Below are 25,155 nucleotides of genomic sequence, written 5' to 3'. Positions count from 1 at the left end.
AGTTCATTATGCTCTGTGCCTTCTCTGAACATTGGCTTAAACAGTTAGAACTATTAAGAGAACACATTCAGTAGGATTGTTAAACATAATGATCCTCGAGTCACAGCTCACATTTATTAGTGCATGAAGACATCTTACACACACTTACAGTATAGGAATGAATTATCTTTTGTGAAAAAGTGCACTTTAGAAAAGAGTACTTATTACAAAAACAATAAACGATAAAATTATATATAATTTGATTGTATAATGTTTTAGGACACTTACTAGCATGTTATTTGGAATTAAATGAAAATGTATTGTAGTTTGAATTTATATTAAAATTAAAATATAGTGCTTTTTTGACATAAGGACTTTATTGCATATTTACATATTTACATTTTCAATTACTTCTATTGTCTTGGTTAATATGGTTAAAGTGTATGATAAACTAAAATGTAATGTCATTTATATTGAAACTTTTATGTCATGTATTTAAATGTATTTGTAATGATTAAGTTGCAGTTTAATAAATGTAAACTATATTCTATAACTATAAGTATTCTACATGTGCTTTAAAATGTTAGTCAACATCAAAATGTGTTCTTCAAAGTGACATTATTAAAACATAATGACTTAACTTTAAATTAAAACTTTGAATTTGACATCATGACACTTTTACGTAAGTGAATTAAGAAACAGTCATGAAAGTGCACTCTTTTTAAATACACTTAAGTGGCCTTTTATTTCATTCATATTTTATTATCCACAAATACATTGTTTTTGTTATTTTTGATTTTTTTGTTTTATAAAATTTTAAGAAGTACACAATGGGCGCTTTCAATACAATTAAACACACGTCTTTTGCACATGGGTATCACTGAATTTCAATAGGTTATACCCATTAAAAAAAAATAGTAATAAAAATGGACTACCTAACATTACTGCGAGCCATGCATTTTTCTGCATATAAGAGTTTCACATATTAAACTTGGCAGCATGCTAAAGTAAAACTGTATTGTGATCAACTGAGTAGTCTCGTGCACTTCATGTGATGAATATTATTTATATGGAGTTGCATAAAACATGTTCTGAATCAGTCACTTATGAGTTTAGCTTTCACTTAGAGCCATTTAGGCAGCGCACTTCATGTGAGTATAATCTCTCAACTTCAATATCTCTGGCAGAAAGCACAAAGATTAATTAGTGACTTATATTTTGTTTCTATGCCATTTTGCTGCTTCTAATGATTATAAACTCCTTGAAGAGGACAATTTTCATCTCCGAACATCTGCTAGCTGACACAGAAGTAGGGCATATGGAAAGCATGTCCTCTTTAAAATTACAGTAAGTTATGACAGCTTCCATGTGCAACCAGCAGTAAGCAGAATTAAAGTGCTATTCTATATAGCCTGCAGTTCACTTTATAGCACGTCTTTCATGGCAACAAATGCTTTCCGCTTTGTCAAGAATGACATAGAAGAAGTCCTTTATCAGAAACTTCACCTCACGCCTGCTTTTTATTAAACTTCTGCACTTGTTTTGACAAAACTCATGGCAGCTACTCAGGGAAATCTTTTAAAAAGGAACTATTATGTGATTTTTTTTTTTGTGCAATGTTGCTGTTTGAGCATGAAAAAGGTCTGCAAAGTTATAAAGCACAAAGTCACTCCAAAAGGAGTTATTTTCTATATCAGTAAGCATTGTTTCTGAACTTCCTGAAACACCTCCATTGTAGAGTTATCATACGTCACAATATTCCTCATTTGAATCATCCCTGCCTGTCAGAAGTTATAGTTTTCACTATCTGAAATCTCAGCTTAGTCCATAGAAAAATGCATGCATGCAGAAGTACAGATTCCTTTGTATATATGTAATGCACATCTCACATTCATTGATGTGGACTCCAGTGTTTGGCTGGTGAAATCTCCCTATGATATGCATTATAGGCCTTACTGGACTCCAAGGCACAGAAGGATATCTAGCCGGATAATTACCATTTATAGATTTGTTATACAACGTATATGATGCCATGTATGGTTTTATTGGCTAAAGCCAAATACTCCCCTCATATTCTTACTATATATTCCATATCTAGAGTTTTGTGAGTTTGAGCTAGACTCCCCAGCGCTGGTTCATTGTTCATTCATATGTCTGATTAAAGACGAAGACAAAAGGCACTCTTGTTGGAATTCTTCATTTCTAACACTGCCCCAGGCAAAAAAAAAAAAAAGGATAGAGGCCTGTTTGTGTGGCCTTAAGGCTTCATTATACTTCTGCGTCGGACCTACGCCGGAGCCTCTATGCTGTAGGCAACGCGTTGGTTTTCATTTATACTTCTGCGTCGTTGTCCACGTTGACGCGCAATTACACTTGCAGAGGAAGCGGTCCTAGCAGACCAATCACAGCGCTTGCGTCCGCGTAGAGTTGACGCGCTGTTACATTTTTGGAGAGGTGCACGTCAGGGTACACCGAAGGGTACGCGCGCTACACACAGCCTACGACGTAGCTACGGCGTGAGTTCGACGCAGAAGTATAAATAGGCCTTTAGTAGTGTGTTGAAACTCGCGGTTATGGTAAGTGGTGTGAAATTTCCGAAACACACTCAAAGCGGTTGACTAATCACAACACGACCAATCAGAAAAATTTCACTTTTCGGAAGGAGGGGCTTCATAGAGACAGGAACTAAACAGGTCATGCGTTTACCGTACAACGACGCAACTTGTTGCCGAACTACCATATGATGCAACGTTGAAGAAGTCAAGCTCGTCACGACCATTTTCGGGAATTCCCGAAACCCTATTGTTGCAAATTTGTTGATCAACCACGTTGGTTAATGATGTCGCACATAGTGGAGTAATAACTTATTTTCATGAATCCGTTTTAGATCGAAATAACACTAGATTTTGTGCTTTAAATTACGATCATGTCACCTGAGGACTATTTCTAATTTTTCACAGTTATTTTGCTCTATTATAAAGATTCAATCATAGGCTCGTTCTTACGTACTAGAGCACGTACGCACAAGAACATTCTTCAAAAATTACTCTTTAAACCTCTTGACAAACTAAAAGACCTGAGTCCACATGTCATGCAAACTAGAAACTGTGCTTCTAACCACAGCTGGAGGTCTGTCGCTCTGTATGCTGATAAAGACGGAACTTGCGACCATAGTTGGCTAACAATGCTTTCGGGAAACGCTGCCCAGAGCGTTACTGACAGACTGGGAAGAGAGGTGCTGCAACAATATGAAAAATATTGTTTTTTTGAGCATTCAAATATGAAAACCTATTCTAGTAGATGCAAAAAAACAAATCAAGACTTTGTAAACAGGCATAATATGGCCTCTTTACAATTCAAATAACTCTCAGATTGAATTTTAACATTTTCAAGTTCCAGAAAAGTCATGGTAATTTCTAAAGTGAGTTTTCTAGTGCGCTAAATATTTCATCATCTAGATGCTCTTGTGTGGGTAAAACCATGTTCTTGTGGGCCAATTTGCTCTTGGTCACTTCATGCATTTTCTCTGATAAACTATCCGATTTGTTATAGGCATAACTGTTCCATTTAGACTTGGTCACATATGCATCCGCACAAAACAAATATAAATCCGATCTTCAATTTCAAGCCATATGCAAATTCAGTGTCACTGAAAGAAACAGATACATGATGTGTTGCATTTTATTTATCATGCGGATTTAAGGATCAAAGTCTGCAATAGGGATAGAGAGCAGCATCATCACAGGTGAGAGAATTTGGTGTTTAATGAAAGTGACTGTGTTGAGTTTCATTTGCAGCAGTTTGTGTATCCGCTTGCTGAAGAGTGATGGCCGATCCATATCTGTGTGTGTGACAGTAGTACTGTCATATCTGGATAGCTGAAGCTGGTATAAAGTAAAATTATCATGTGGCTTCAACAACCAAATGCATTGACAAACCACCTCTTTGAACTGATTAACATATTGTTTGGAATGATTTATGAGCAAATATGTCATTTTTTCCCTATTGTTTTTCAATGAAGTCCTTATCTAATAAAACCACTGGAAAGCTTATGAAAATTGGTCAGAAAGTGTGGGAACCCTTGTGCTGGGTAATACCACACTTTCAGGGTGAACAGCTTTACGCAATTTCAATATCAGAAATGTCAAGTTGAGAAATCACTTGAAGATTAGTCAAAGAAAAACTTTGCAACCCTTTTGAACTTAGCAAGCTCTGTAAACCTCACAATGACATCTGGGTAATATTGATAGTTCCTTATTTACTGCCTGTGTTACACAGAGTGTGAAGGTGAGACGACAGCTTGGGGACAATGAGCACAAATCATGACCTCCTGCTAAACGTCACTGCAAGTGATATTGAGCAACCATTTTTGAAGTTGGTATGAGGATTTCAATATCGAGCAGTCGCTGTTGAGATGAGAAGATATTTGGAGGCTGTCACCAGTTGATAAACGGAGTGTTTTGATTCCTGTCATTAACTTAAGAGATAATAAATGGTGCAGTAGGCTATTGGTATTGATCTGTGTGAGACTATCTGAAGGAATTACTTCCTTCTGTTTGACTCACACAAGAGAAATTCATCGATTTAGGTGGTGACACCATTTATTTGAATGTAATGTTTTTGGACACTTAATTGCATTTTATTTGCAATTAAATGAAAATGTATTAAAGTTGCAGTGGGCAAGTCTGGCAGATTGACGGGACTTAGCCAAAATTTTGAATGTTTACAACTCTCATGCCCCTCCCCCACTACCAGCGAGCACCCTCCCATCGAGTTCGTGCTCGTCAGTGCGTGTGCACCAGATTTTCTGTGAACGTGTCCGTCTCTTCGGCATCGATCAACACCATGGACTCGGAAATAGGCTGCCCTGGCTAATCTACCCATAGATAGCAATAACCGAGGAATTGGAAGCTTGTTAGTAGATTTTCTCTCCGCCATCACTAACAATCCAAAACACCTGCGAACTTCAGGCGTGTGCATGTGATATTGTAACGTGCGCGGGGGAGGGGGGATCTGTGGCGTGTGCACGAACTGTGATTGACAGTCAGATCTCACACAGCCCTGCGCAGATTGGACCAGAAGAACCGGAGCGGTGGATTTTTGCAAAACAAATAACAGGCTCCAGGTGGAGGTAGAAGCGTGGGTTTTTTTCTAAAACCGGCTGATTTATGTTGTTCTGTCGGAGCATGGTGTCGGTTTCAGTGAATATGATCAAAAAAATCTTGCTGACTGCAGCTTTAAGTTTAAATTCATATTAAATGCAATTAGTCAAACTTAACAGTGCTTTTTTGACCCACTTAAAGGATAACTGCCGCCAAAATGCAACGTAGGTTTTTTTTTTTTGTTAATCTACCCGAGGCAAACTTTAGTTTAAAAGCATAATTAGGATGGAAACGCCACTTTTAAGTTTGACCGTATTTTCTTTTTTGGTCAAATTACCTTTTGAATGGGAGTGCTTGGGGGACTACTATGATAGCATCAAAATCGCTATTTTTAAAACACTAAGAAGGCTCGACACAACATGAAACTTTGCTCGAAGTATCACCAGGGGCTTTACACATGAACTTGAGCATTGAGAACATTGTTTGTGAGTTTACTAAAAAGAAAGATTTTGAACAACTCACAGTAGCTGTGTCCGCCGGCATTTTAACAGTCAAAAATTGATCTCCGAATGTGAATGAACTGACTCTGAATTTTGGTATTGCTTCTTATATGAGCATCCTTTTTCAAATACAAGGTCAATATTGATTTTCACTAACAACAAAACAACAAATTATCCGTGAATTTATGTGGAACTAAGCTTTAGGAGCTTTCCATCTTTACTCTCCTCCCTGTTACGTTGCATTCGGAGATTGACTATTTTTGACTGTCAAAATGCCGTGAGTTGCAGTGAGTTGTTCAAAATCTTTCTTTTTAATAAACTCTGTGTACACAAACAATGTTCTCAGTGCTCGAGTTCATGTGTAGAGCCCCTGGTGATACTTCGAGCAAAATTTCATGTTGTGTCGAGCCTTCTTAGTGTTTTAAAAATAGCGATTTTGATGCTATCATAGAAATGCCCCAAGCACTCCCATTCAAAAGGCAATTTGACCTAAAACTAAAATACAGTCAATCTTAAAAGTGGCGTTTCCATCCTAATTATGCTTTTAAACGAAAGTTTGCCTCCGGTAGATTAACAAAAAGACCATAGGTTGTATTTTGGCGACAGTTATCCTTTAAATACGGATTAATTAAGACTTTCGTTCATATTCAGAACACAAATTAAGATTTTTTTATTAAATCTGAGAGCTTTCTGTTCCTCCATTGACAGCTACACAAAATTCATAGAGATTGTACAACTAATCCATATGAATTGATCGCTTTATATGATGAACAGATTGAATTTAGGCTTTTTATTCACTTATAACCTTTTAAGTGTATTGTCAAATGTACTGCATTGATGCAGTAACTACACTTTAATGTCATTTCTGTTGAAACTTATGTATTTAAATTTGATTACACATATTTATGATGCTGTTGAAAAATTTAGTACATGTAGTATGTATTTACTTTAAATGTAATACCGAATAACAAAATACAGTGAAATTGATATGTGTTTATATCTGGCAAAAGATTATTAAAACATAGTGATTTAAAATGTACATTAAAGTGCACTTTTTAATAGTGTTCTCGACCGTATTAGAAACAGTCATGAAAGTGTACTCTCTTTAAACCCACTTAAGTGGCCTTTGATTTGAAGTGCTCATTCAGTACAATTAAGTGCACTTCTTTTTCAAAAGGGTGTCACTTTAGATGATGCCATTAATGAGAAATTCCAGCTTCCATATTTCTGTTCTTTATTTTTTTATTTTTTTTATTAACACAAACACTTCTCCCTAATAATGATGTAAAATGCAGGAAATTATAGTTACGATTCATTAAGCCAAATTCCCAAAGAAACGTGCATTTCATTACGAAGGGGGGAAACCACAGAGGAAACAATGCCCTAGCGGTTACTAATGAGAAAGTGCAAGCTTGGTCTGCCAGTTGTGACAGCGACCTGATTTCCTAACAATGCACATGTGAAAGTTTTATTTTTTCCTTCTGCCATGTCATGAGTGTAGACATGAAACTAGATTAAATGAAATTAATTCAAATTTCCCAAGTTGGAAGAACAGAGACTCATCTGGGACTCTTGGAATCAGCAAGAAACAGCCTTTTACTTGCTGCTGTCTTGCATCTAATGAATTATTCAAGCTTGAGCATGTTTCCTGATGTGAGTCCATTTACTAGATTGTTGCTGGGGCGTCCTGAGCCGCACCGCTCACACACTGAGAGCAGAGTTCCCCTGCATGCCCTTTCCTGTAATGTGCTGCTGGGTAGAGTGAATGAATGCTGAAAAAGCTGCTTGAAACTCTTTCACTGCGTGCAATAGTTTCTGATTCATGATGTCATAAAGGGCCACTTCAGGCAATTACACATGCATTAGCCCACACAGTGCAGGAAACAGCTCTCGCTCGCTCTCAGGGCTCCGGTTACTGCAGTCTCTCTCTCTTGAAATTGCCGGAATTAACTTTGTTTTAACACGAGTCAGATCCATTTGGAAAACAATTGATCAACTTCAGCCTCTTGCCACTAACAGATGGGTTGGCTGAAGTCATTTGCAGCCAACAGTAATGACAAGCCCACTGTACTATCTAAAGAAGGGGTCTTAAACTCCCAGTCCACAGGCCATATCCAGCCCCTGAAGGTGATAGTTATACTGTAAAGCTATTTCTATTTTTTTAATGCACTGCTGCTTCTCCAGCCACTTAATTTTTCTCTATTTTTTTCCTGCACGTAGTTGCATCTTAATTAAATGTATTATAGTTTAAAGTTCAGCTAATTGCATTTAATACAAATGTAGTTTTTTTTTACTAACTTAAAGATATAGTGGAGGATTTTCTTTTTCCGGGTGGATCATCAAGACTATTGGTCCTCCTAGTTGTCAATCAGTTACGTAAGGCCGTCGTACGGGCTCGTCCCTAGGTAGTTTTCGCTTTCTGCGCATGCGCACTTTCAGGTGTATATGTGTGGTGAGCTACGGTTTCAGCCATTCATTGAAGCTCGCCGTTCTCACCGGGTTTTTGCAAAATGTCTGAGGGGCGCAAGAGAAAAAGTGTCTACGAATTGTATGACAAGAAGAGAAAGGCCTCTGAAGAAAGAAACAAGACCAGAGTGTTTTTGGGAGAATATTTCACACGCTGGTGTGCGCTAAAAGCACAGGTTGGGCTTCCCACTGATGCCTCAGTCGCGAAGTTTCTACTCGACAGGTAAAGTTTGGCATGCTATTTGGAGAAATCCATTTAAAAATCACTGCTAGTAAAAGTTAATGAAAGCTATGATTAGCGATGCTAGCCCTGGCACAAGTCACGCACCGCGCAGACATGGTAAACATCTCAATTTGTCTAAAGTAGCCTCATGACCAAATGGTAAAAGGTATCACGCTGAAATGTTCTAAAACCTTGTATGTTCATTTTTGATAATTCCGATGTTTTCACCATAGTATTTATTACACAAATGCAACAAGCTACTTCTCAATTGCAGATCATGTCTTGAGTCCTCACTCAATCGATCAGTATAATAAGTGAATAAAATACGGAAGGGCATTTGACATTTTGTCTTGCATGAATGTTTTTGAGTTAGTTTATAAATTGAGTCTGACATAGTGGAAAAAGTGCAAATCTTCTTTTGGAAAGTAGGCTTGTATGAGCCATGCCGAGAGCGTGCACAAGGAGAACTAGGCTCGTGCATGCTCTCTCGTGCACACGTTTAATAGGCGTTCCGTCTCGGGAGCAGGTAGAGTGTTGCGCATGTGCATTTTTCAAAAAGTGGAGAGGGCGGTTCTTTTCTAAATTTCGGGAAAATCCTCCACTATACCTTTAAGTTGGCAACTTGTACTGCTGGATGTACTGGCAAGAATTTATGGTAAATTAAATATACTTTAATGTAATGTTTAGTTAAATTTGCATGTCATGTATTTAAATATATTTGTAGTTACGCATTTATATTGAAAAATTGTTGCAATTTAGTACATACAATTGATGAACTTTAAATGTTATTCAAAACACACTACAGTTGAAGTTATAATCAAGTGCTTTAATTATTTTTAACTTTAAATTTGACGTCATTACAAAGTGTACTTAATTCTATACACTTAAGTGGCCTTTTTATTTAGCATATTAGAAGATTATTCTGAAGGATCATGTGACAGTGAAGACTGGAGTAATGATGCTGAAAATTCAGCTTTGCCATCACAGGAACAAATTACATTTTTAAATGTAATAAAATACAAACCGTTCTTTTAAATTGTTATATTACAGTTTTTACTGTAGTTTTGATTAAGTAATTCAGCCTTGGTGAGCAGAAGAGACTCAAAAACATATACAAAAATAGCTTAATGATTCCAGACTTTTGACCGGTAGTGTATACAGTATATTATCTTTTTTATATACTTTTAAGATTTTAAGTATACTAGAAGTGCACATTCAACACAATTAAGCACCCTTCTTTTTCACAAGGTTTGACTTCAGAAATTGACCAATTGTATTTTTTTTTTTAATGTTTGTTTAGGAAATTCATAGATCTGGGCCCTCATTTATAAAGCATGTGTACGCTAAAGTCCACGCCAACGTTCTTAATGCCATGTCAGACTATAAGCAGGCGTACGCACATTTGCTTGTTCGCATAATTGCACTGCATTAAAGTTCAATTAGTTAGCATACTTTGGTTCCACACAAGTAAATTATTTCGGGCAATCTTTAGGCTATAAAATGGCCTATAATGCAGAAATAGATTTGACATCTGGAAGAGGGATGTTAGTTTTCTCTGAATCACAAGTATGCCCATTTGAGAAATGATCTTAGATCAAATGTAGGACGGTTTCTACGCAACCTTTTATAAAGGTCCCCAGGTCTGTGAACTGTTGTTGAAAAGAGCTGTGTGAAGATTCTTCAAAAAAATCCCCTTTGTGTTGCACAGACAAGACAATAGCAAACAGGTTTGGAACAAAAGAAGGTCAATGATGACAGATTTTCATATTTTGGATGAAATTTCCTTTTCTTTGTGAGATTAGTATGGAGAAAGAGACGAGGTAATGCTTTTTCTTATCAGCACCGCCCTGTATTGTAGACCTTCCAACTATAGAACCAACTCAAAAGTGAAAAGCACAGAGCAGCCTGACTCATCTACACTTGTAAAATAAAGAGCACAAGAACTTTGACAAACTATAGAAACAGGGAGAATTTATTTAAAGCACTTTGTCCCCTACATAGAAAAATATGATTGATTTAAGTCAACAATAATAAATAGAGTACCTGTTTTCTTGCAGGCCCCGCTGATGCGTACAGTAGTACAATCAATATCCAGTTTTCGCAACACAGCAAAGGCACGGGTATTTACCGTAAATCTGCAGTCTGATGGAGCGGAGGGGCATGGGGGGCATGTGACGGGTGAACTCAATATGACCTGGAGGAGCGATACTTTATAAAGATGGAACAAAACATTGCGACAGCAGCCACTGGTACAATAGATCGTACAAACTTTCTTGTCAGGTTTCCAATGTTATTTTTTCTTTTAGAACTTGAGTGAGTGATGTTGAATTGGACATTGGATTATTATTTCAGGACTGACCAGAACGTGACTGACATTTCACACAATAAATATCGCTTTCAATAACAGAACGTGTTTTATATCACCGACAACAAATATTTAGTCCTTTAGAAACTTGGATGCTCCGTTTTTTTTTTTTCATGGTCCCTTAAGTGGATCTCAATGCAAATGTACATATAATCATATATCATATAATCATAGTTGATAATGTCATTTTTGAGTAACAGTATGTAGTGCAAACTTTTAAAAGTGAAGAACATGATGTGAGTTCAGAGCAAGAAAGTGTCCTGGCATACACTATGACACTGGATGTTTAAGCCATTTGTTATAAATGCAGCAGTTATAACGCTCCGATCATTTCTCACCAAAATCATAAATGACTAAAATTCGGGACCTCCAGAATACTCCCTTGCACCCCTATCAAGCATTCAAGCTTCTTTCGCTACAAGCAAATCAGTGTTTCTAAATTAAAAAATAATGATTTTCTTTTTTTATATTGTAAAACATACATAGGCTGTAGGTCGTTGTTCATAAACTGTTTTGTCTTCGTTAAAAAAAAAAAAAATACTTTTAAATATTTTAAATAACAAGGAAATTATAAGGCTTAAATGTCCCTCTTGTCTTGATGGCCTCCTCACACTTCAGTCCAGCAGAAGAGTCTTTGGAAAGCTCATTCATGTCTTGTCCTTTTCGGCCCATCGATACTTCATCGAATGGTTATAGCCAGGTCCAAAGCTGCGTAGCGCCATGAATCACTAGCCGAAGATCTTTAGTGAAGAAAAAGCCCTGATTGTCAAAGAAGGTCTTTATAATGACGTTCATTTTAGACTATAAGAAAGTGAGTCATCACAAACGAATGCCGGTGTCCTTTGCGCTTTTTAGCAGTTGAAATGTTTGGTCGAGTTTTCGCCACCAGTCTGAGATGGTTGTGGTGCTGATGTCATTGGTTTTCACAGTTCTCTGCTGTATGACTTATCAAAAAGAAGATTAAAGCTCTGATTTTAGCAGGGCAGCTTCGTACCTCTTCACACCGTAACATGTAGCAGAGCAGCATGTTGGCTGTTGAGCCTCAAACGACTAGACCAAGCCATTCTCCTGTGTGCTAAAGTACATTTGAAACAGGTTTCAGATGTTCCTCTGTGCTGTGAGGTACTTGAGAGCAGCAGATCCGTACTTTCGAGAAAGGTCTTGGTGGAACTCGTCCTTCAGTGTCGTCAAGCAGTAGCGGTAACTTGGACTGGAGCGAAACTTTGAGATGTCAAAGCTGGGCGCGTGGGGCATGTGGATCATGAAGGCATTTGGTAACACAATAAGATCATACTCCTTTGGAACAAGGAAATGCAACAGGTTAGGGACACTGGACACTGGCGGTGGAAACAGGCCAAACTTTTTTTTTTTTGAAAACCTTACCTGAGCATCAAGCTCCATGATATGGGATACTTTGTTCCAGCCAAAGCCAACGAATCTCTGGTCGTACTCAGGACAGTCTCGTCGCACGACGACGTACGGCTCAAAGTCTGCCTCCCATTCCACCTTGTATGGCGTTGTGGCCGTCCTCCATTTGGCGTAATTGGTTGGCGCATGACCCTTTGTCCAGACATGATACCTACATTTCAGGAAAGTAATACATGCATGAACTATTATGTGTGGTCTTTTAAAAACAGGCAAACGATTTGATGCTCACTTTTTTCTCCTATTAATTCATTCAGAAATTTATTAAAAATCATCTTCATACATCATCATAATCTATAACAGGGATTCCCACACTTTTTTCTTTTTGTCAGATGAACCATTGATCTAAAAAATGTATTTGAAGATTTTCAGTTAATATTAAAATAATAATAACAATATATTCACATGCTCATGGTTTTGTGGCTGATGGTCACATGACATGCATGTAAAAAATAAAATAAAAAAATCATATAAAGTGTTTCATTTTGGTTGTTTTATTTTAACATTTTTTAACATTCTACATTTTAATGATTTGATTATTAGCCGTACCTGCTATTCTCCAAGTTTTAATTTCTGAATTAAAATTCATTTTGATATTTTTGGAGCGATACAGTCCCGATATTATAATCAAGAAAAAAAGTCCAATTAAAGAAGAAAATCAAATCTTAAGTAGTTTATCATAATCATTTATTATTCTTTTTTTTTTTTATTCAACACTGATTAAGTGTTACACTGGATAAGTCTTTTAAAATATCAGATAAGTTGACCTTTTTATGACAAAGCGAAGTTAGACCAGGTTGAAAAATGTCATATGGTATGACTGCCCAAAAACTAGTATTTATGAATATTGTGAAACGATTAAGATATGTACACTCACATGTGTTCAATGTCTAAGAAAATCACAACGCAGAGCAGAGGAGCTTCTGCTTACAAAGAAAAGGTGACTGAGCTCAATGACTGAGATGGTCATTGAACCAGGTTTTGGTTCTTTTGGCAGTGTGGGCCTGTGCAAATCCTGCTGGAAAATGAAGTCAGCGTCTCCATAAAGCTAGTCTGCTGAAGGAAGCATGAAGTGCTCTGAAAATGTCCTGGTAGACGGCTGCGTTGAGTGGACAGCACAGTGGACTAACACCAGCCGATGACATGGCTCCCCAAACCAACACAGACTGTGGAAACTTCACACTGGACTTCAAGCATCTTGGATTGTGTGCCTCTCCATTCTTCCTCCAGACTCTGGGACCTTGGTTTCCAAATGAGATGCAAAATTTGCTCTCATCAGAAAAGAGGACTTTGGTCCACTGTGCTTTATTAAATCCAGAGTCAACGCAGCCGTCTACCAGGACATTTTCAGAGCACTTCATGCTTCCTTCATTTTCCAGCAGGATTTGCACCTGCCCACACTGCCAGAAGAACCAAAACCTGGTTCAGTGACCATGGTATCACTGTGTAATTACTGTGTGATTTCATGTAATATTCAAATTTTTTGAAATCCTGTTTTCGTGGGTTTTATGAGCTGGAAGCCCAAATTATGTACAAATAAACAACTAAATACTTGAAATCGTTTAAGTTGTGGGCCTTGAATCTATAATCTATGGAAGTTTAACAATTTGAATGGAATTATGGAAATAAATTAACTTTTCCATGATATTCTATATATATATATATATATATATATATATATATATATTTATATATAGTTTATAATAGTATAGTTTTTAAAAAGACACATGAAACCAACATCAAGACAAAGAGTACATTTCTAAAAACATTGTACAAGTGTTTTAAACTAGAATTTTCTTAAGAATTGTCCTTTTCCTTATTGCGGACACTCTTATTTGTCATCGACCCTAATATTAATTATGAACTTGATTGAGATATGATTATTTTGAATGTCTACTGTACCTGAAGGTGTAGAGAGTCCCCATGTCCAGCATAGACAGCAGCTCGGCCTTGGATTTAGGGAAGGAAAGGCGATATCTCAACGTCTCAAAGGCCGGCACAACCAGAGCCTTCTTGGTATTGGCCATGTCCAGTTGGACTATGCTTCTTCTACATGGAAGAGTAAAAAAAAAACACAGATGAATTACAGAAATGTATCCATTATATCAACAGATTATTCCTAACAAATTGACAGCCCTGAGTCTTACCTGAGGTAATCGTAGAGGCCGTACATGGGCAGAAAATCTACATCAGTCAGAAAAACGTAGGGTGTGTTGACGTTGTGGAGCGCCACATTGCGTACCAGATTGACAGGGTAGAACTGACCCTCCTTATAAACGATATGATAGCCCACGTTTTTGCGGTTTTTGAGGACTTCGGAGGCCTGAGCGTAGCGCAGGAACTGCTGAGCCTCGGCATCAGACATGTAGAGGGCCAAACTAATGGGGCCTTCCCAGTGTTTACAGATCGCCTCCAGCATCTGCAGTCTGTGGACAAATACAAAGAGTTGGGCAAATTTCAAAGTGAGGCAAGATTACAGGCTCTTTTTGATACACTTTTCAAACCTGCAGGGCAAGCTTTCAGTATTAGCATGGTATGTTCTGATATTCTCAATTCCAGTTGATACTTGTTTGAAACACAAACAACATTTGCTGTGCTGCATAACAATCATCTTTGTGAAAGTGGCAAAATTACTTCATGGGAAAACAGAGGATTCATGCCTGACTTTGTTTTAAATAGCTCAGTGGGGAGAATTAAAAGACCATTATTTTTCTAACTATTATACATTTAACATATAACCCAAACTTCAATCAAATGTTTTTTTTTTAAATCAAATTAAACACATGTCATGCCAACCGGTTAATTGAATTAATCACAAATAGCAATATATGCTATCAATAATTATTATATTTACTTTTTTGTGGTATGCACTGAACACTTTTATATTTTTTGACCTCCTTTTTTTCTAATATTTTCTTCTATTGTGTACATTTACATTACATTACATTGCCATATGTGACCCTGGACCACAGTCACAAGGGTCAATTTTTTTAAATTGAATAAATAAGCTTTCCATTGATGTATGGTTTGTTAGGATATTTGGCCAATATACAACTTTTTGAAAATCTGGAATCTGAGGGTGCAAAAAAATCGAAACATTGAGAAAATCGTTAAATTTGTCCATTTATGTTCGTGATTTTGCTGCATCCACTCACAATTTTTTATTTTTTTTTATATATATTTAAAGTAGGAAATTTACCAAATATCTTCATGGAACATGATCTTTACTTAATATCCTAATGTTTGTTGGCATAAAAGGAAAATCAATAATTTTGACCCATACAATGTATTGTTGGCTATTGCCACAAATATACCCGTGCAACTTGTGACTGGTTTTGTGGTCCATGGTCACATATGTATGGATCAATGACATGAATAATTCCTTCTTTTTTTTTTTTTTCAGCAACCCTAATAGTCTATCTGAAAATAACACGAGGGTTCAACATGTTTTGAAGATGTTATTAACTTGCAATGCTGTAGTAATCTTTTCTCATTTCAATCAAAGTGTTGCACAGGGTTCATTAAACACGACAATGACACTTCAGTAATTAAATCGCATTGGCATGAGTGGCCCAAACGTGTCTGCAGATTCGTTCAGACAGTCTGTCATCCTCACCTGTCCATAGAGAGCTGTGCGACCAGCGTGATGTCCGTGCCATCATCTGTGGGTGTGTATTCATACTGCAGGAAGTACAGATGCACCCTGTGCACCATGATTCGCTCCCTCCGAAAATCATAGCACTGGTCGTCCTCATCTAGCTCCTCTAGTGCTTGCTGAAGCTATAAAGAAATAATAATAAAACGCTTTATCAGCTGTGCTGAGGAGGAAACAAGCAGGCTCTGGCCGTGTTATCCTTTGCAACTTTACAATACTGCTTTTCCACGTCCAAATCTAAGGCCGAGCTGCTTTTAGACATGGGGATTCATTACTTATTAAGAATGATCCAGCTTAAGACTATAAAATCCCTTGTTTCGGTTTCTTTTAAGTCTTCATGTTCTCTTAAGATATAAGTATCGCCATCTGCTGCTTTATGGTGCTAAAGACACGCCCCATCTTTTTAAAACCCAGCCCACATTCATGCCATGTCGTATTTACCATAAATTAGGCTCTGTGTTGCAGTGTTTACGGCATTTCGGAATTACCATAAATTAAGTTACAGTTAAGTTAAGTTACCATTAATTTGTTACAGGATAACAATGCACAGGCGAGACTGATAAATCACTATGCTGACTAACAAGAGAAACCATGGGAACAAAGTTAAACAGGAAGTAAACACAGGGAACAATGGAAAACACTTAAAAACACTTAAAAATAAAAGTCAATACAACAAAACCACGAAACCAAGGGAACATAACACTTCCATAGCTAAACCAAATTTACAGAATTAAATGTATCTAAATTTACAGATGTAAATTATTCTCTTTAATGTCTAAATCACATTATTATATTATTTATATATAAAAATATGCATTAAAAATATAATCTCAGTTAGAAATTAACTTCCATAGCCCAGGATTGTCAGAAATATGAAACCAATAATACACAATACCAATTGTATCATTGATTTTGTATTTCAGTGCTATTTGTCATGTAATAGAAACATTATCTGCATGCTATTCCAAAAAAGACAAAAGAAGATATTTGCATAATTCTGCATAACTAACTACTTAAGTAACTCACCACTGTGCTCTCTGAGCTGGCCTGACTGGGACAGCCGAAGAGTTCCCGTCGGAGAAGATTCCCATCGTACTCCAGGAATGTCAAGTAAAGATTACGGAAAAATTCCACATGCTTGTTTTTTACCCTCAGCTTTTTAGGAGAGTTCCAGTGAATGACCTGCAGGAGGAAGTAATAAAACTGAGCAATAAACAACTTCAAAGACATAATTTCCATACTAAAATGGAAGTTTGACAGGAAATGAATGTGACGGTCGGGTGAACATTTGCATTAGAGCCAATTTGTAAAACAAACAATGAATTTGGCAATGATTAAAGCAAAGCTCGAACCAGTTAAAGGACCCCTTCTTACTTTGAACAACTCGTTATTCTTAATTCCTTTGGGTCAGTTTGGTCGGTTGTACCCTGAATACCTAAACATTCACCTAATATAGTTACCTTTAGATCCGACACCTCAGTGTAGCACTGTTCAGAGCGAGTGTGATCCGATAACTGTACGTTCCAGAAGCACGGGAGCTGATGCACCAGAACTGGGTTCTGTTTTATGAATGCGTTGAATATATCCTGTGAAGACATAAAACAGTTTTTGTTGCATTATACAACAATATTCAGCAATGGTTTCATCATCATTTAGACTACTGTTGCGCAAAGCACAATCTCATATGACCTATGAAATAAATCCTTCTTATTAAAGTGTTTTTGTATTGTTCATGAAGGACATGGACCTGGTCTGCCAGGGATGTTGAAAGCATGCTCATTAGCTCTCTCTCTGCCGTCAGTCTCCACATCTGTTCCCAGCCAATCCTGCGCAGTCTCTCAAGGTAGAGTAAAATCACACCTGCAGCCCAAAAAAAGAAACACCTGTTGTCAAATGGACCCCGGTGCAAACTATGCTCTATTTTCTTTCATACTGAAATGAAATGTGACATAAGCAGTGTGCTCCATTTAGAAGTGATCATCCCTGTGTGCTCATTCCTGCGAAGGCTACACGGACTGTATGTAAATTTGATCTTTATACTTGATCGCATCCAATGAATAACCCCTTCCAAAAAGGGGTAAATACTTTAAAGAGTAATTAATGAATGAATTAAATATTATATATACACAACCAGTCAAAAGTTTGAAAAAAATTAGATTTTTTTGAAAGGAGTCTCTTCTGCTCCCCAAGGCTGCATTTCTTTGATAAAAAAAAAAAAAAAAAAATATGTAAAACAGTAATATTGTGAAATCTTATTACAATTTGAAATAACAGTTTACTATTTTACTATTATATATGTTAAAATGTAATTTATTCCTGTGATGCAAAGATGAATTTTCAGCATCATTACTCCAGTCTTCAGTGTCACATGATCCTTCATAAATCATTCTAATATGCTGATTTGCAGCTCAAGAAACGTATCTTATTATTATGTTGAATGTTGTGCTACTTCATTAGAAAGTTCATGAGAAAGTTAAAAAATATATATTCAGCATTAAATTGATAAAAGTTACAAAAAATGTTTATTTCAATTAAATACTGTTCTTTTGATCTTTCTATTCATCAAAGAATTCTGAAAAAAATTAATCACGGTTTCAACCAAAACATTAAGCAGAAAAAACGGTTCTCAACATTAATAATAATAAGAAACGTTATTTACAACTGAGCACCAATATTGATTAATAATTGAGCATATTTTGGTGATTTCTGAAGGATCATGTGACACTGAATGCTGAAAATTCAGCTTTTCAAAGGAATAAATTATATTTTAAAAAGCTTTAAAATAGAAAAACAGTTATTTTAAATAAATTGTAATAATATTTCACCTCATAATATGTGTTTTGGAGAAGGCGTGGCTTTGGAGACGCTCTGAAAGGGAGGGTGGGATCTTATGCTCTCGAAGCTAGCTTGCTATTGCTAGCCTCTCTGAAATTGCCTACCCTACCTTTAACCCCTTTTCCCCTTAATTCTTTCCGTTTATTAGACTCACATATCAAACTAATTTGTGTTTGTAAAGTAATTCCACTGTTAATAACCAGTTACAAAGACAGAAAACATTTATGCTGTTTGGAACCCAGTGAAGGTTGATGAGCGGAGTTGAGATGGAAGCTGGCGTCCGTACCTGTGTTAAACCCCCGTCCGAGGGCTGGCCAGGGTTTGTGATTTTTCCACAGATTACCGAGGTACCAATCACTCTGATTCTCCACCAGACCAATCACCTGTTTCTCTGCAATCACAACATCAGGATTACATTTCTGTCCCGATGCTTTATAGGACTCGGGAAGGAAGGTGACTGATTACCTGTGAACTTCCGGAAGATGGCCCACAGCTCGGCGATATCAGTGGCGAAGGTGATGTCTGTATCGAGGACGATGACCTTTGAAAGGTTGGATGGCAGAGCTTTGGTGAGAGTGAGCTTCATCAGGCCATAAATTCCTGAATAGTGTTTGTTTGGTATCCACGACACCTCTGACTATTCATAGCAAGAGAACGAGAGTGAGAGAAAGAGAGAGAGACATCTGTGAGAAACTGTGAGTATTTTTCTCATAAATTTTTTCCCGAGAGAATTTAAAACCTTCTTTACTAAAATCAACTATCTCAACCCTGCATGTGTTCACTATTGTGTACCTACTAGAGCTCAGTGTCTGCTCCATGTTTTCCTCTGAACTGTATTCTGCGGTTATAGCATCATCTGCACCCGTGGAAATAACCCACTACAGTTCTTATTGTGCGCTTCATCTTTCCAGCATACATCCTTAATGACCTGAGCTCAGGTTTAATAATAATCTGCCGGAGAGGGGTTGATTGAAAAAGACTAGATTTCCTGCAGCTTAGCTTTCATATACTCAGGAGAGCAAAGAGGTCTCTATGCACAGCAGAGACACAGGATGTAAAATCCGCGTGATTAGAGACGGCTCCGAGCCAAACAGCTGACAATCAGAGGTGAACGCAGTCCGGGAGGAGAACGAGAGCACAAAACAGGACAAGAAAGACTGTGTTTGTGTTATTGTGCATATGAGTGTGTGCATCCATTCATGTGAGTGTCCTTGAGTGTGCAGTGTAATGTAAACTAGAATGCGCTCTCCAAGAATATGTGCGCGCACATGTGTGTGTGAAGAGGAGGCAAGCTCTTTGATTGTCACTTCGCTCTTTCAGCGTACCGTGCACTGCATGAAAAGAAAAAAAATCACAAACAGACAGTGAATAATTCAATGCCACAGCAAAGGCAGCACTTGCATGCCAAGTCGTGGAAAAAAAGAGTCACACTGTCAGTTTAAATATATGAACAGAAATGAATAATTCTATGCTTTCGACTCCCTCTGGAGCGTGCAAGAATTCTCAGAGAGTGAAAGCTCTTGAGATCGCTGGAGTGTAAACAGCGAGCTCAATGTTTCCACTATCACAGACATGCCGTACTGTCCCAAGGGGACCTTTGCCCCCTCATTACAATACGACAGCACATGTGACATGTATTTCATTCCAGTTGTTTGTGCCTGAATGAGCTCAGGGAGGATTGCGATCGGCATCATTCTTCAGTCTTGTCATTGCCACCTGTTTCGTTTCAAAACTATCGCTACTTATTAAGACTCTCTATACTGATGCTCCGTGACATGATCATTATCTCTGGGTCAAAGGGCAAGGGTGTTTACTGGCAGGGGTGTCATGAGAGCATTATGAGGCAGGTTCTTACTTTGAGTTCATCAGCGTCATAGAAGCTGACTTGTACGGACGGTACCATCCATGACTGGAACAGAGTGCTGAGGATCTGATTGGCCACTGTGTCTGTGATGAAATGAAAGTGCAGTGGGTTTCTCCTGAAAAGGGAGATGTTGACATGTTAGGTTTTATTTGTATGCATAAGGTAAAATGCATACCATTTTTACCAAATGGTCACCATTTTTTGAGGTTTTCACCATTTTTGAATATATTTCGGCTGGTTTCACTACTTAGTTTTGCTGGTCCCTTTTGAACATTCTGTTGACTATAAGTAACTTTGAAACTGCATGTCAACTAAAGGCCCGTTCACACCAAGCACGATAACTATAAAGATAACGACAAAGATAACTATATATGCGTCCACACCAACGAACGATAACGGTCTTTTTATTCTAAGCACGCGCGCGCGCGCCCCATTTTAAATGCGCGAGACCTTTAAATTAGAATGGATTCTGATTGACTGTCAGTGTTTTATCGTTTGACAGCTGAAAAAAAATCGTTCTGAAAGTGATCCCAACGATATCGTTCCTCATATCTTTATCGTTATAGTTGTGGTGTGAACTCTGTTATTCTTTAATATGGAGAACGATTTTTAGAATTATATCTTTATCGTTATCTTTATAGTTATCGTCCTTGGTGTGAACGGGCCTTAACTCTCATTAGTTTATTGGTAGACGGTCTGCTTAAAATCTGATAACTCTTTCTTGTGAATGTCCTCCAACAGACATTCTACTGACTGTGAGTTAGTTTGCAACTATGTCAACTTATTCTAACCCTAACCCTACCAGTCTACTAATACTCTACTAACACTCTAATGAGAATTAGTAGACATGTACAGTAATACATAACTTATAGTCCACAGAATGTGTTAAAAAGACCATCAAAATAAAGTGAAACCGAATGATCTTGTGGTGTGACAATATATGTACTTTACAGACAAAATATGTGACACAGTGAAACTGTGAAATTTCATTTCAGGCCAACTGAATACATGTTAAATAAAATTGTGAAATCTACAGGAGAATAGCTAAATCCCAGTTGTTGTTCTTTAATACTGCATATGCACAGCATAGCTCTATTACCACACAATATACCATCATACTGCTATTTATTTAGTATTAATTTCGCTGTCCTTGTTTCTTACCTGTGGAACAGGATGGATTTGACCAGAGTGACCACGTCCCGACTGGCGTTGTGACCCGCACATACACATGCCACGTGAATCAGCTGTGTGTGGAGAGAAGAGCCAACGTTTCAGACTGGATTGAAGAATTTCAGCTTTGTTAAGGTATTCTTGAGATTCATAATGCGGTCTGTGTAGACTTTAAACAGCTTCTAATATGCAGCGGCCCCAACAGAAATAATCTGGACACATATGCCACACTATAAATTGCAATAAATACAAAATATCAAATTACAGTTTTTAACCAAATGGCGTTGAGGTGATATTTAAGTCGATATATTAAATATCTTCATTTAGGACCATATTTCAACTTATCAAACCTGCTTTTGCTTGAAAAGTGTTTGTGAACGCTTTTTTTTTTTACTTGGAAATTCCTTTGTTTAACTTTTTTTTTTTTTTTTTGTCTCACGCAAGTGTCGAAATACTTTTTGGGGCCGCCGTATGTTCCTTTATTTATTCCCACATCTGACAGGATGTAATATGCCATCTAACCTCACACTTCTCCGCGGTGGGCGAGCGAGAACACTCGCTGTGATTGGCCCGTTCCTCTGCTGTGTTCTCCACGTCCTCTGGACCGGTGTCTGCCGATGCCACCCACTGCTGGTTGCCATAGTTACCCTCGGCAGGCTGGGCAGCCAGGCCCTGAGATTGGCTCAGCTGGAGTCGGATCTGCCGGTTCTCTTCCTCTACCTCTCGGACCCGTGATGCCAGGACATCCCGTTCCAGCAGCCGTGCTTCAGTAGATTCCACCAAGCATGCGGAGAGGAGCAGGGAACGCCCGTCTGATACGGCACAACAGATTTCATTTCATTCGAGTGATCTTGACAGATTACACCCCCGAGATGGATGGATGAGAGGTAAGGAAATAGGAAGCTTGAGGTGAACTTGCAGAGAGACAATATACGTGAATGTCATTCAGATTTAAGACAGACTCCAAGAGTATCTCAATCTACACATTGCTCTCTGCTGGAATGATTAAAGTAGCAGAAAATTGGATGTGATCAGGGAGAACAAAGTAACAGGCATTGAATTTATCAGAACAATTTGATGGATTTTCTTGCATTGCGCTCATGTATAAGCGAGTGCAGATCACTCATCCCTGTTAATCAGAGTTGGGTCTTACTTAGTGTAACCATGTCATCTTTCATCCATTATCCATTTTCCATTATCCATTAGCATTCACATTCATCTCAGGCAGTTGGGCACAGAAACCCTGGAAGTATGTGATATGGAATTTGCATTTTGCTTATGGGCCCTCAGTTCTGCAACCAGGTTGTTTTGAGCCAATCACCTGAGCCGTAAATGGCATGTGATTAATGACTCTAGAGCCGCAGGAAAGTGATTGGCTGACAACACCACAATAACACACACAGTCGCTTCACCACCATCAGCTGTGGTGTCAAAAGGCAGCAGGCGGAGAAAAGTCCATTTCATGCTTTTATGAGCACTCCAAAAACTACAGTATATAATCTATCATCATAAGGTTATTATACGAAACCCTCTTATTAAAATAATGTACTATTTCAAAATACTGGAAAATGGCAGGAAGTGAACTCTGCAAGTAAATAAATCCTTTTTAAAATGTCAATCCTGTTACAAAGATTTTGTTTAGTACGCAGTTGATAATTGAAAAGGATTATATATTTTTTTTTGAAATATCATATATCAGTATAAATATCAATATAAATTTCAGCTTCCAAAAAGCACCATGAGGTGCAGCTGTTCTCAGCCTTTTGACTCGAATGCCCCCCAACACTATATTTGACATACAATATTTGACATACTATTGATGTCTATTAAATTAATGCACCACGATTTGTTTTGTGATTCCAGAAGTTTTAAAAAAAACCAGACTGAGCTTGTAATATAACCAGAATCAACATTGGCTTTTCGGAGATGGCGAGAACTGAGGGATTTGAAATGTTGTAAAAGTGACGTGGAGATGGCGTTTTTATCACTCAACAGGAGAGTAAGGTATTTTATTGAACAGATCTTGTGAAGGGTCATATTCGTTCGCACGGTCACGCAGAGCCGAAGCACAATCAAAACAATGTTCTTCCACAAAATACATGCAGTTTTGTTTTTTAACCACTAGAGGGCCAAACGTTACATCACTTACACATTTAAACAACTGAAATATTAACTTTAATCACAGGGAGTACTGTACTTGTACAGTAGTCCAAGGTCCCTATTATAGCGGAAGGATGCCACTTTTGAATGAAAATAAAACTTTAAGTTAAAATGTGTTTTCTTAATATATTTCATTAATTGTGCACCTCTCTGAAAAGTACCACTTTTGTACAGGCCATGTTTTTATTGTGAATACAGTCACAGCTGAAGGGGTTTCAGGCACTCATATTGGTTAAATATTAATTCAACTTGATATGGCACAATTCAGTGCAATTTATTAACACTTCAAGGCATTCTTCAAAAGAATGTTTAAAATCTTGCTTTTAAATGCACTCGTTTCAAAGAATGACCCACAAAATGGTGCCTAAATACATCTGGAATTTTATTTTTTATTTTTTTAAAGGAAATTACTGTCTTGAATGAATGAATGAATGAATGTCTTCTCAAACTCTTTTAGTTTTATGAATTACTAATGATCATGTTCTGATAATCTCTGTTTCTGTGCACCGCGTAAGCCAATGTGTGCATACGTGGGACTTGTCTCATGATTGCAGATAGAGATAGATATGTCCACATGCCAGATCAAGAGCAAGAGAAGGAGCTTTTATAATGATTAGCTTTCTGAGATCTGGCTGCAGATCAGTTCTGTTATCAGCACGCCGCAGCGTTATTGTGCGTCTCTGTGGATGACAGACCCATCAGATGAGGATTTTAGCACACAGGCCGAGATAAGACTGACTGACAGTCTCAACACTCAAGTCAACCCAGCTTAAGGGGAAAACTCTTTGTCGATCCAGCCTTTACACCAGAAAACAGAAAATGAGCGTCATAGAGAGCGTTTCTTTCCAGAAATCAAAAGATCTGATGATAAGTGCTTTGATACTCACTTTCCGAGTTCCCCACGAGCAGGTAAAGCCAGGTGAACAGGATGACGAAACTTAGAGACACCACCAGCAGCTTCAGCTTCCCTCGGCAGGGGCAGAGCATCCTGGGATTGTGGAGGACTGGGCAGGGGAGTGGATGGAGCGATCAGGTTGGGCTTACTCTCACACTGGTCTCCTGCAGCATCCTTTCTTCTGGAGGAGAGAGAGAGAGGGGTAATTTTTTAGTAATGCACAAGCTCATGACAGAATCTGACCTGTCAATCATAGAGCTCTACATATCCACTGCCACTTGCATGTTGGTTTCTTCATTTTTAGGAGTGCATAAAATGTCCCCACTACCTGACAGATATCACTGACATAGACATGTGACAGCCCTTCAGGGGTGCAATTGGTAAGCTAAGAAAGCTTGTCAGTCATTTTGTGGATATATTATATTAGTTCTTACTAAAATTGCAATGTGAAGTCCAAGTAGGTGACTAGCTAGTTTGGAGCTAACTCTGTACTTTATTCTTTATGCACCATTTGTT

At 37.8% G+C, this 25,155-nt stretch overlaps 1 protein-coding gene across 8 annotated transcripts in view; it reads right to left on the bottom strand.

The window, feature by feature from the left end:
• Positions 1-10,221: 10,221 nt before the first annotated feature.
• large2 (LARGE xylosyl- and glucuronyltransferase 2) overlaps positions 10,222-25,155 on the bottom strand; it is a 125,500-nt gene continuing 110,566 nt past the window's right edge. For 7 of the 8 annotated variants that reach the window (XM_081373298.1, XM_081373297.1, XM_081373299.1 and 4 more), the window contains 14 exons: positions 24,632-24,820; positions 22,107-22,396; positions 21,576-21,658; positions 20,406-20,529; positions 19,016-19,187; positions 18,837-18,941; positions 17,463-17,575; positions 17,176-17,301; positions 16,742-16,897; positions 15,677-15,840; positions 14,208-14,486; positions 13,963-14,109; positions 12,019-12,214; positions 10,222-11,931 (listed from right to left, as the gene is read on the bottom strand). In XM_081373298.1, coding sequence (XP_081229424.1) covers positions 11,734-11,931; positions 12,019-12,214; positions 13,963-14,109; positions 14,208-14,486; positions 15,677-15,840; positions 16,742-16,897; positions 17,176-17,301; positions 17,463-17,575; positions 18,837-18,941; positions 19,016-19,187; positions 20,406-20,529; positions 21,576-21,658; positions 22,107-22,396; positions 24,632-24,731 — 2,253 coding nt within the window. In that variant the 5' untranslated portion in view covers positions 24,732-24,820 and the 3' untranslated portion in view covers positions 10,222-11,733. The remainder of the gene's footprint in view (positions 11,932-12,018; positions 12,215-13,962; positions 14,110-14,207; positions 14,487-15,676; positions 15,841-16,741; positions 16,898-17,175; positions 17,302-17,462; positions 17,576-18,836; positions 18,942-19,015; positions 19,188-20,405; positions 20,530-21,575; positions 21,659-22,106; positions 22,397-24,631; positions 24,821-25,155) is intronic. The other variant, XM_081373303.1, reaches the window with a different exon arrangement.

Source organism: Scardinius erythrophthalmus (genome assembly GCF_964197995.2).
Source record: "Scardinius erythrophthalmus genome assembly, chromosome: 8".
NCBI lineage: Eukaryota > Metazoa > Chordata > Actinopteri > Cypriniformes > Leuciscidae > Scardinius > Scardinius erythrophthalmus.
The sequence above is the reverse complement of the archived record's forward strand: the minus strand, read 5'-3'. Positions and strand labels throughout refer to the sequence as shown.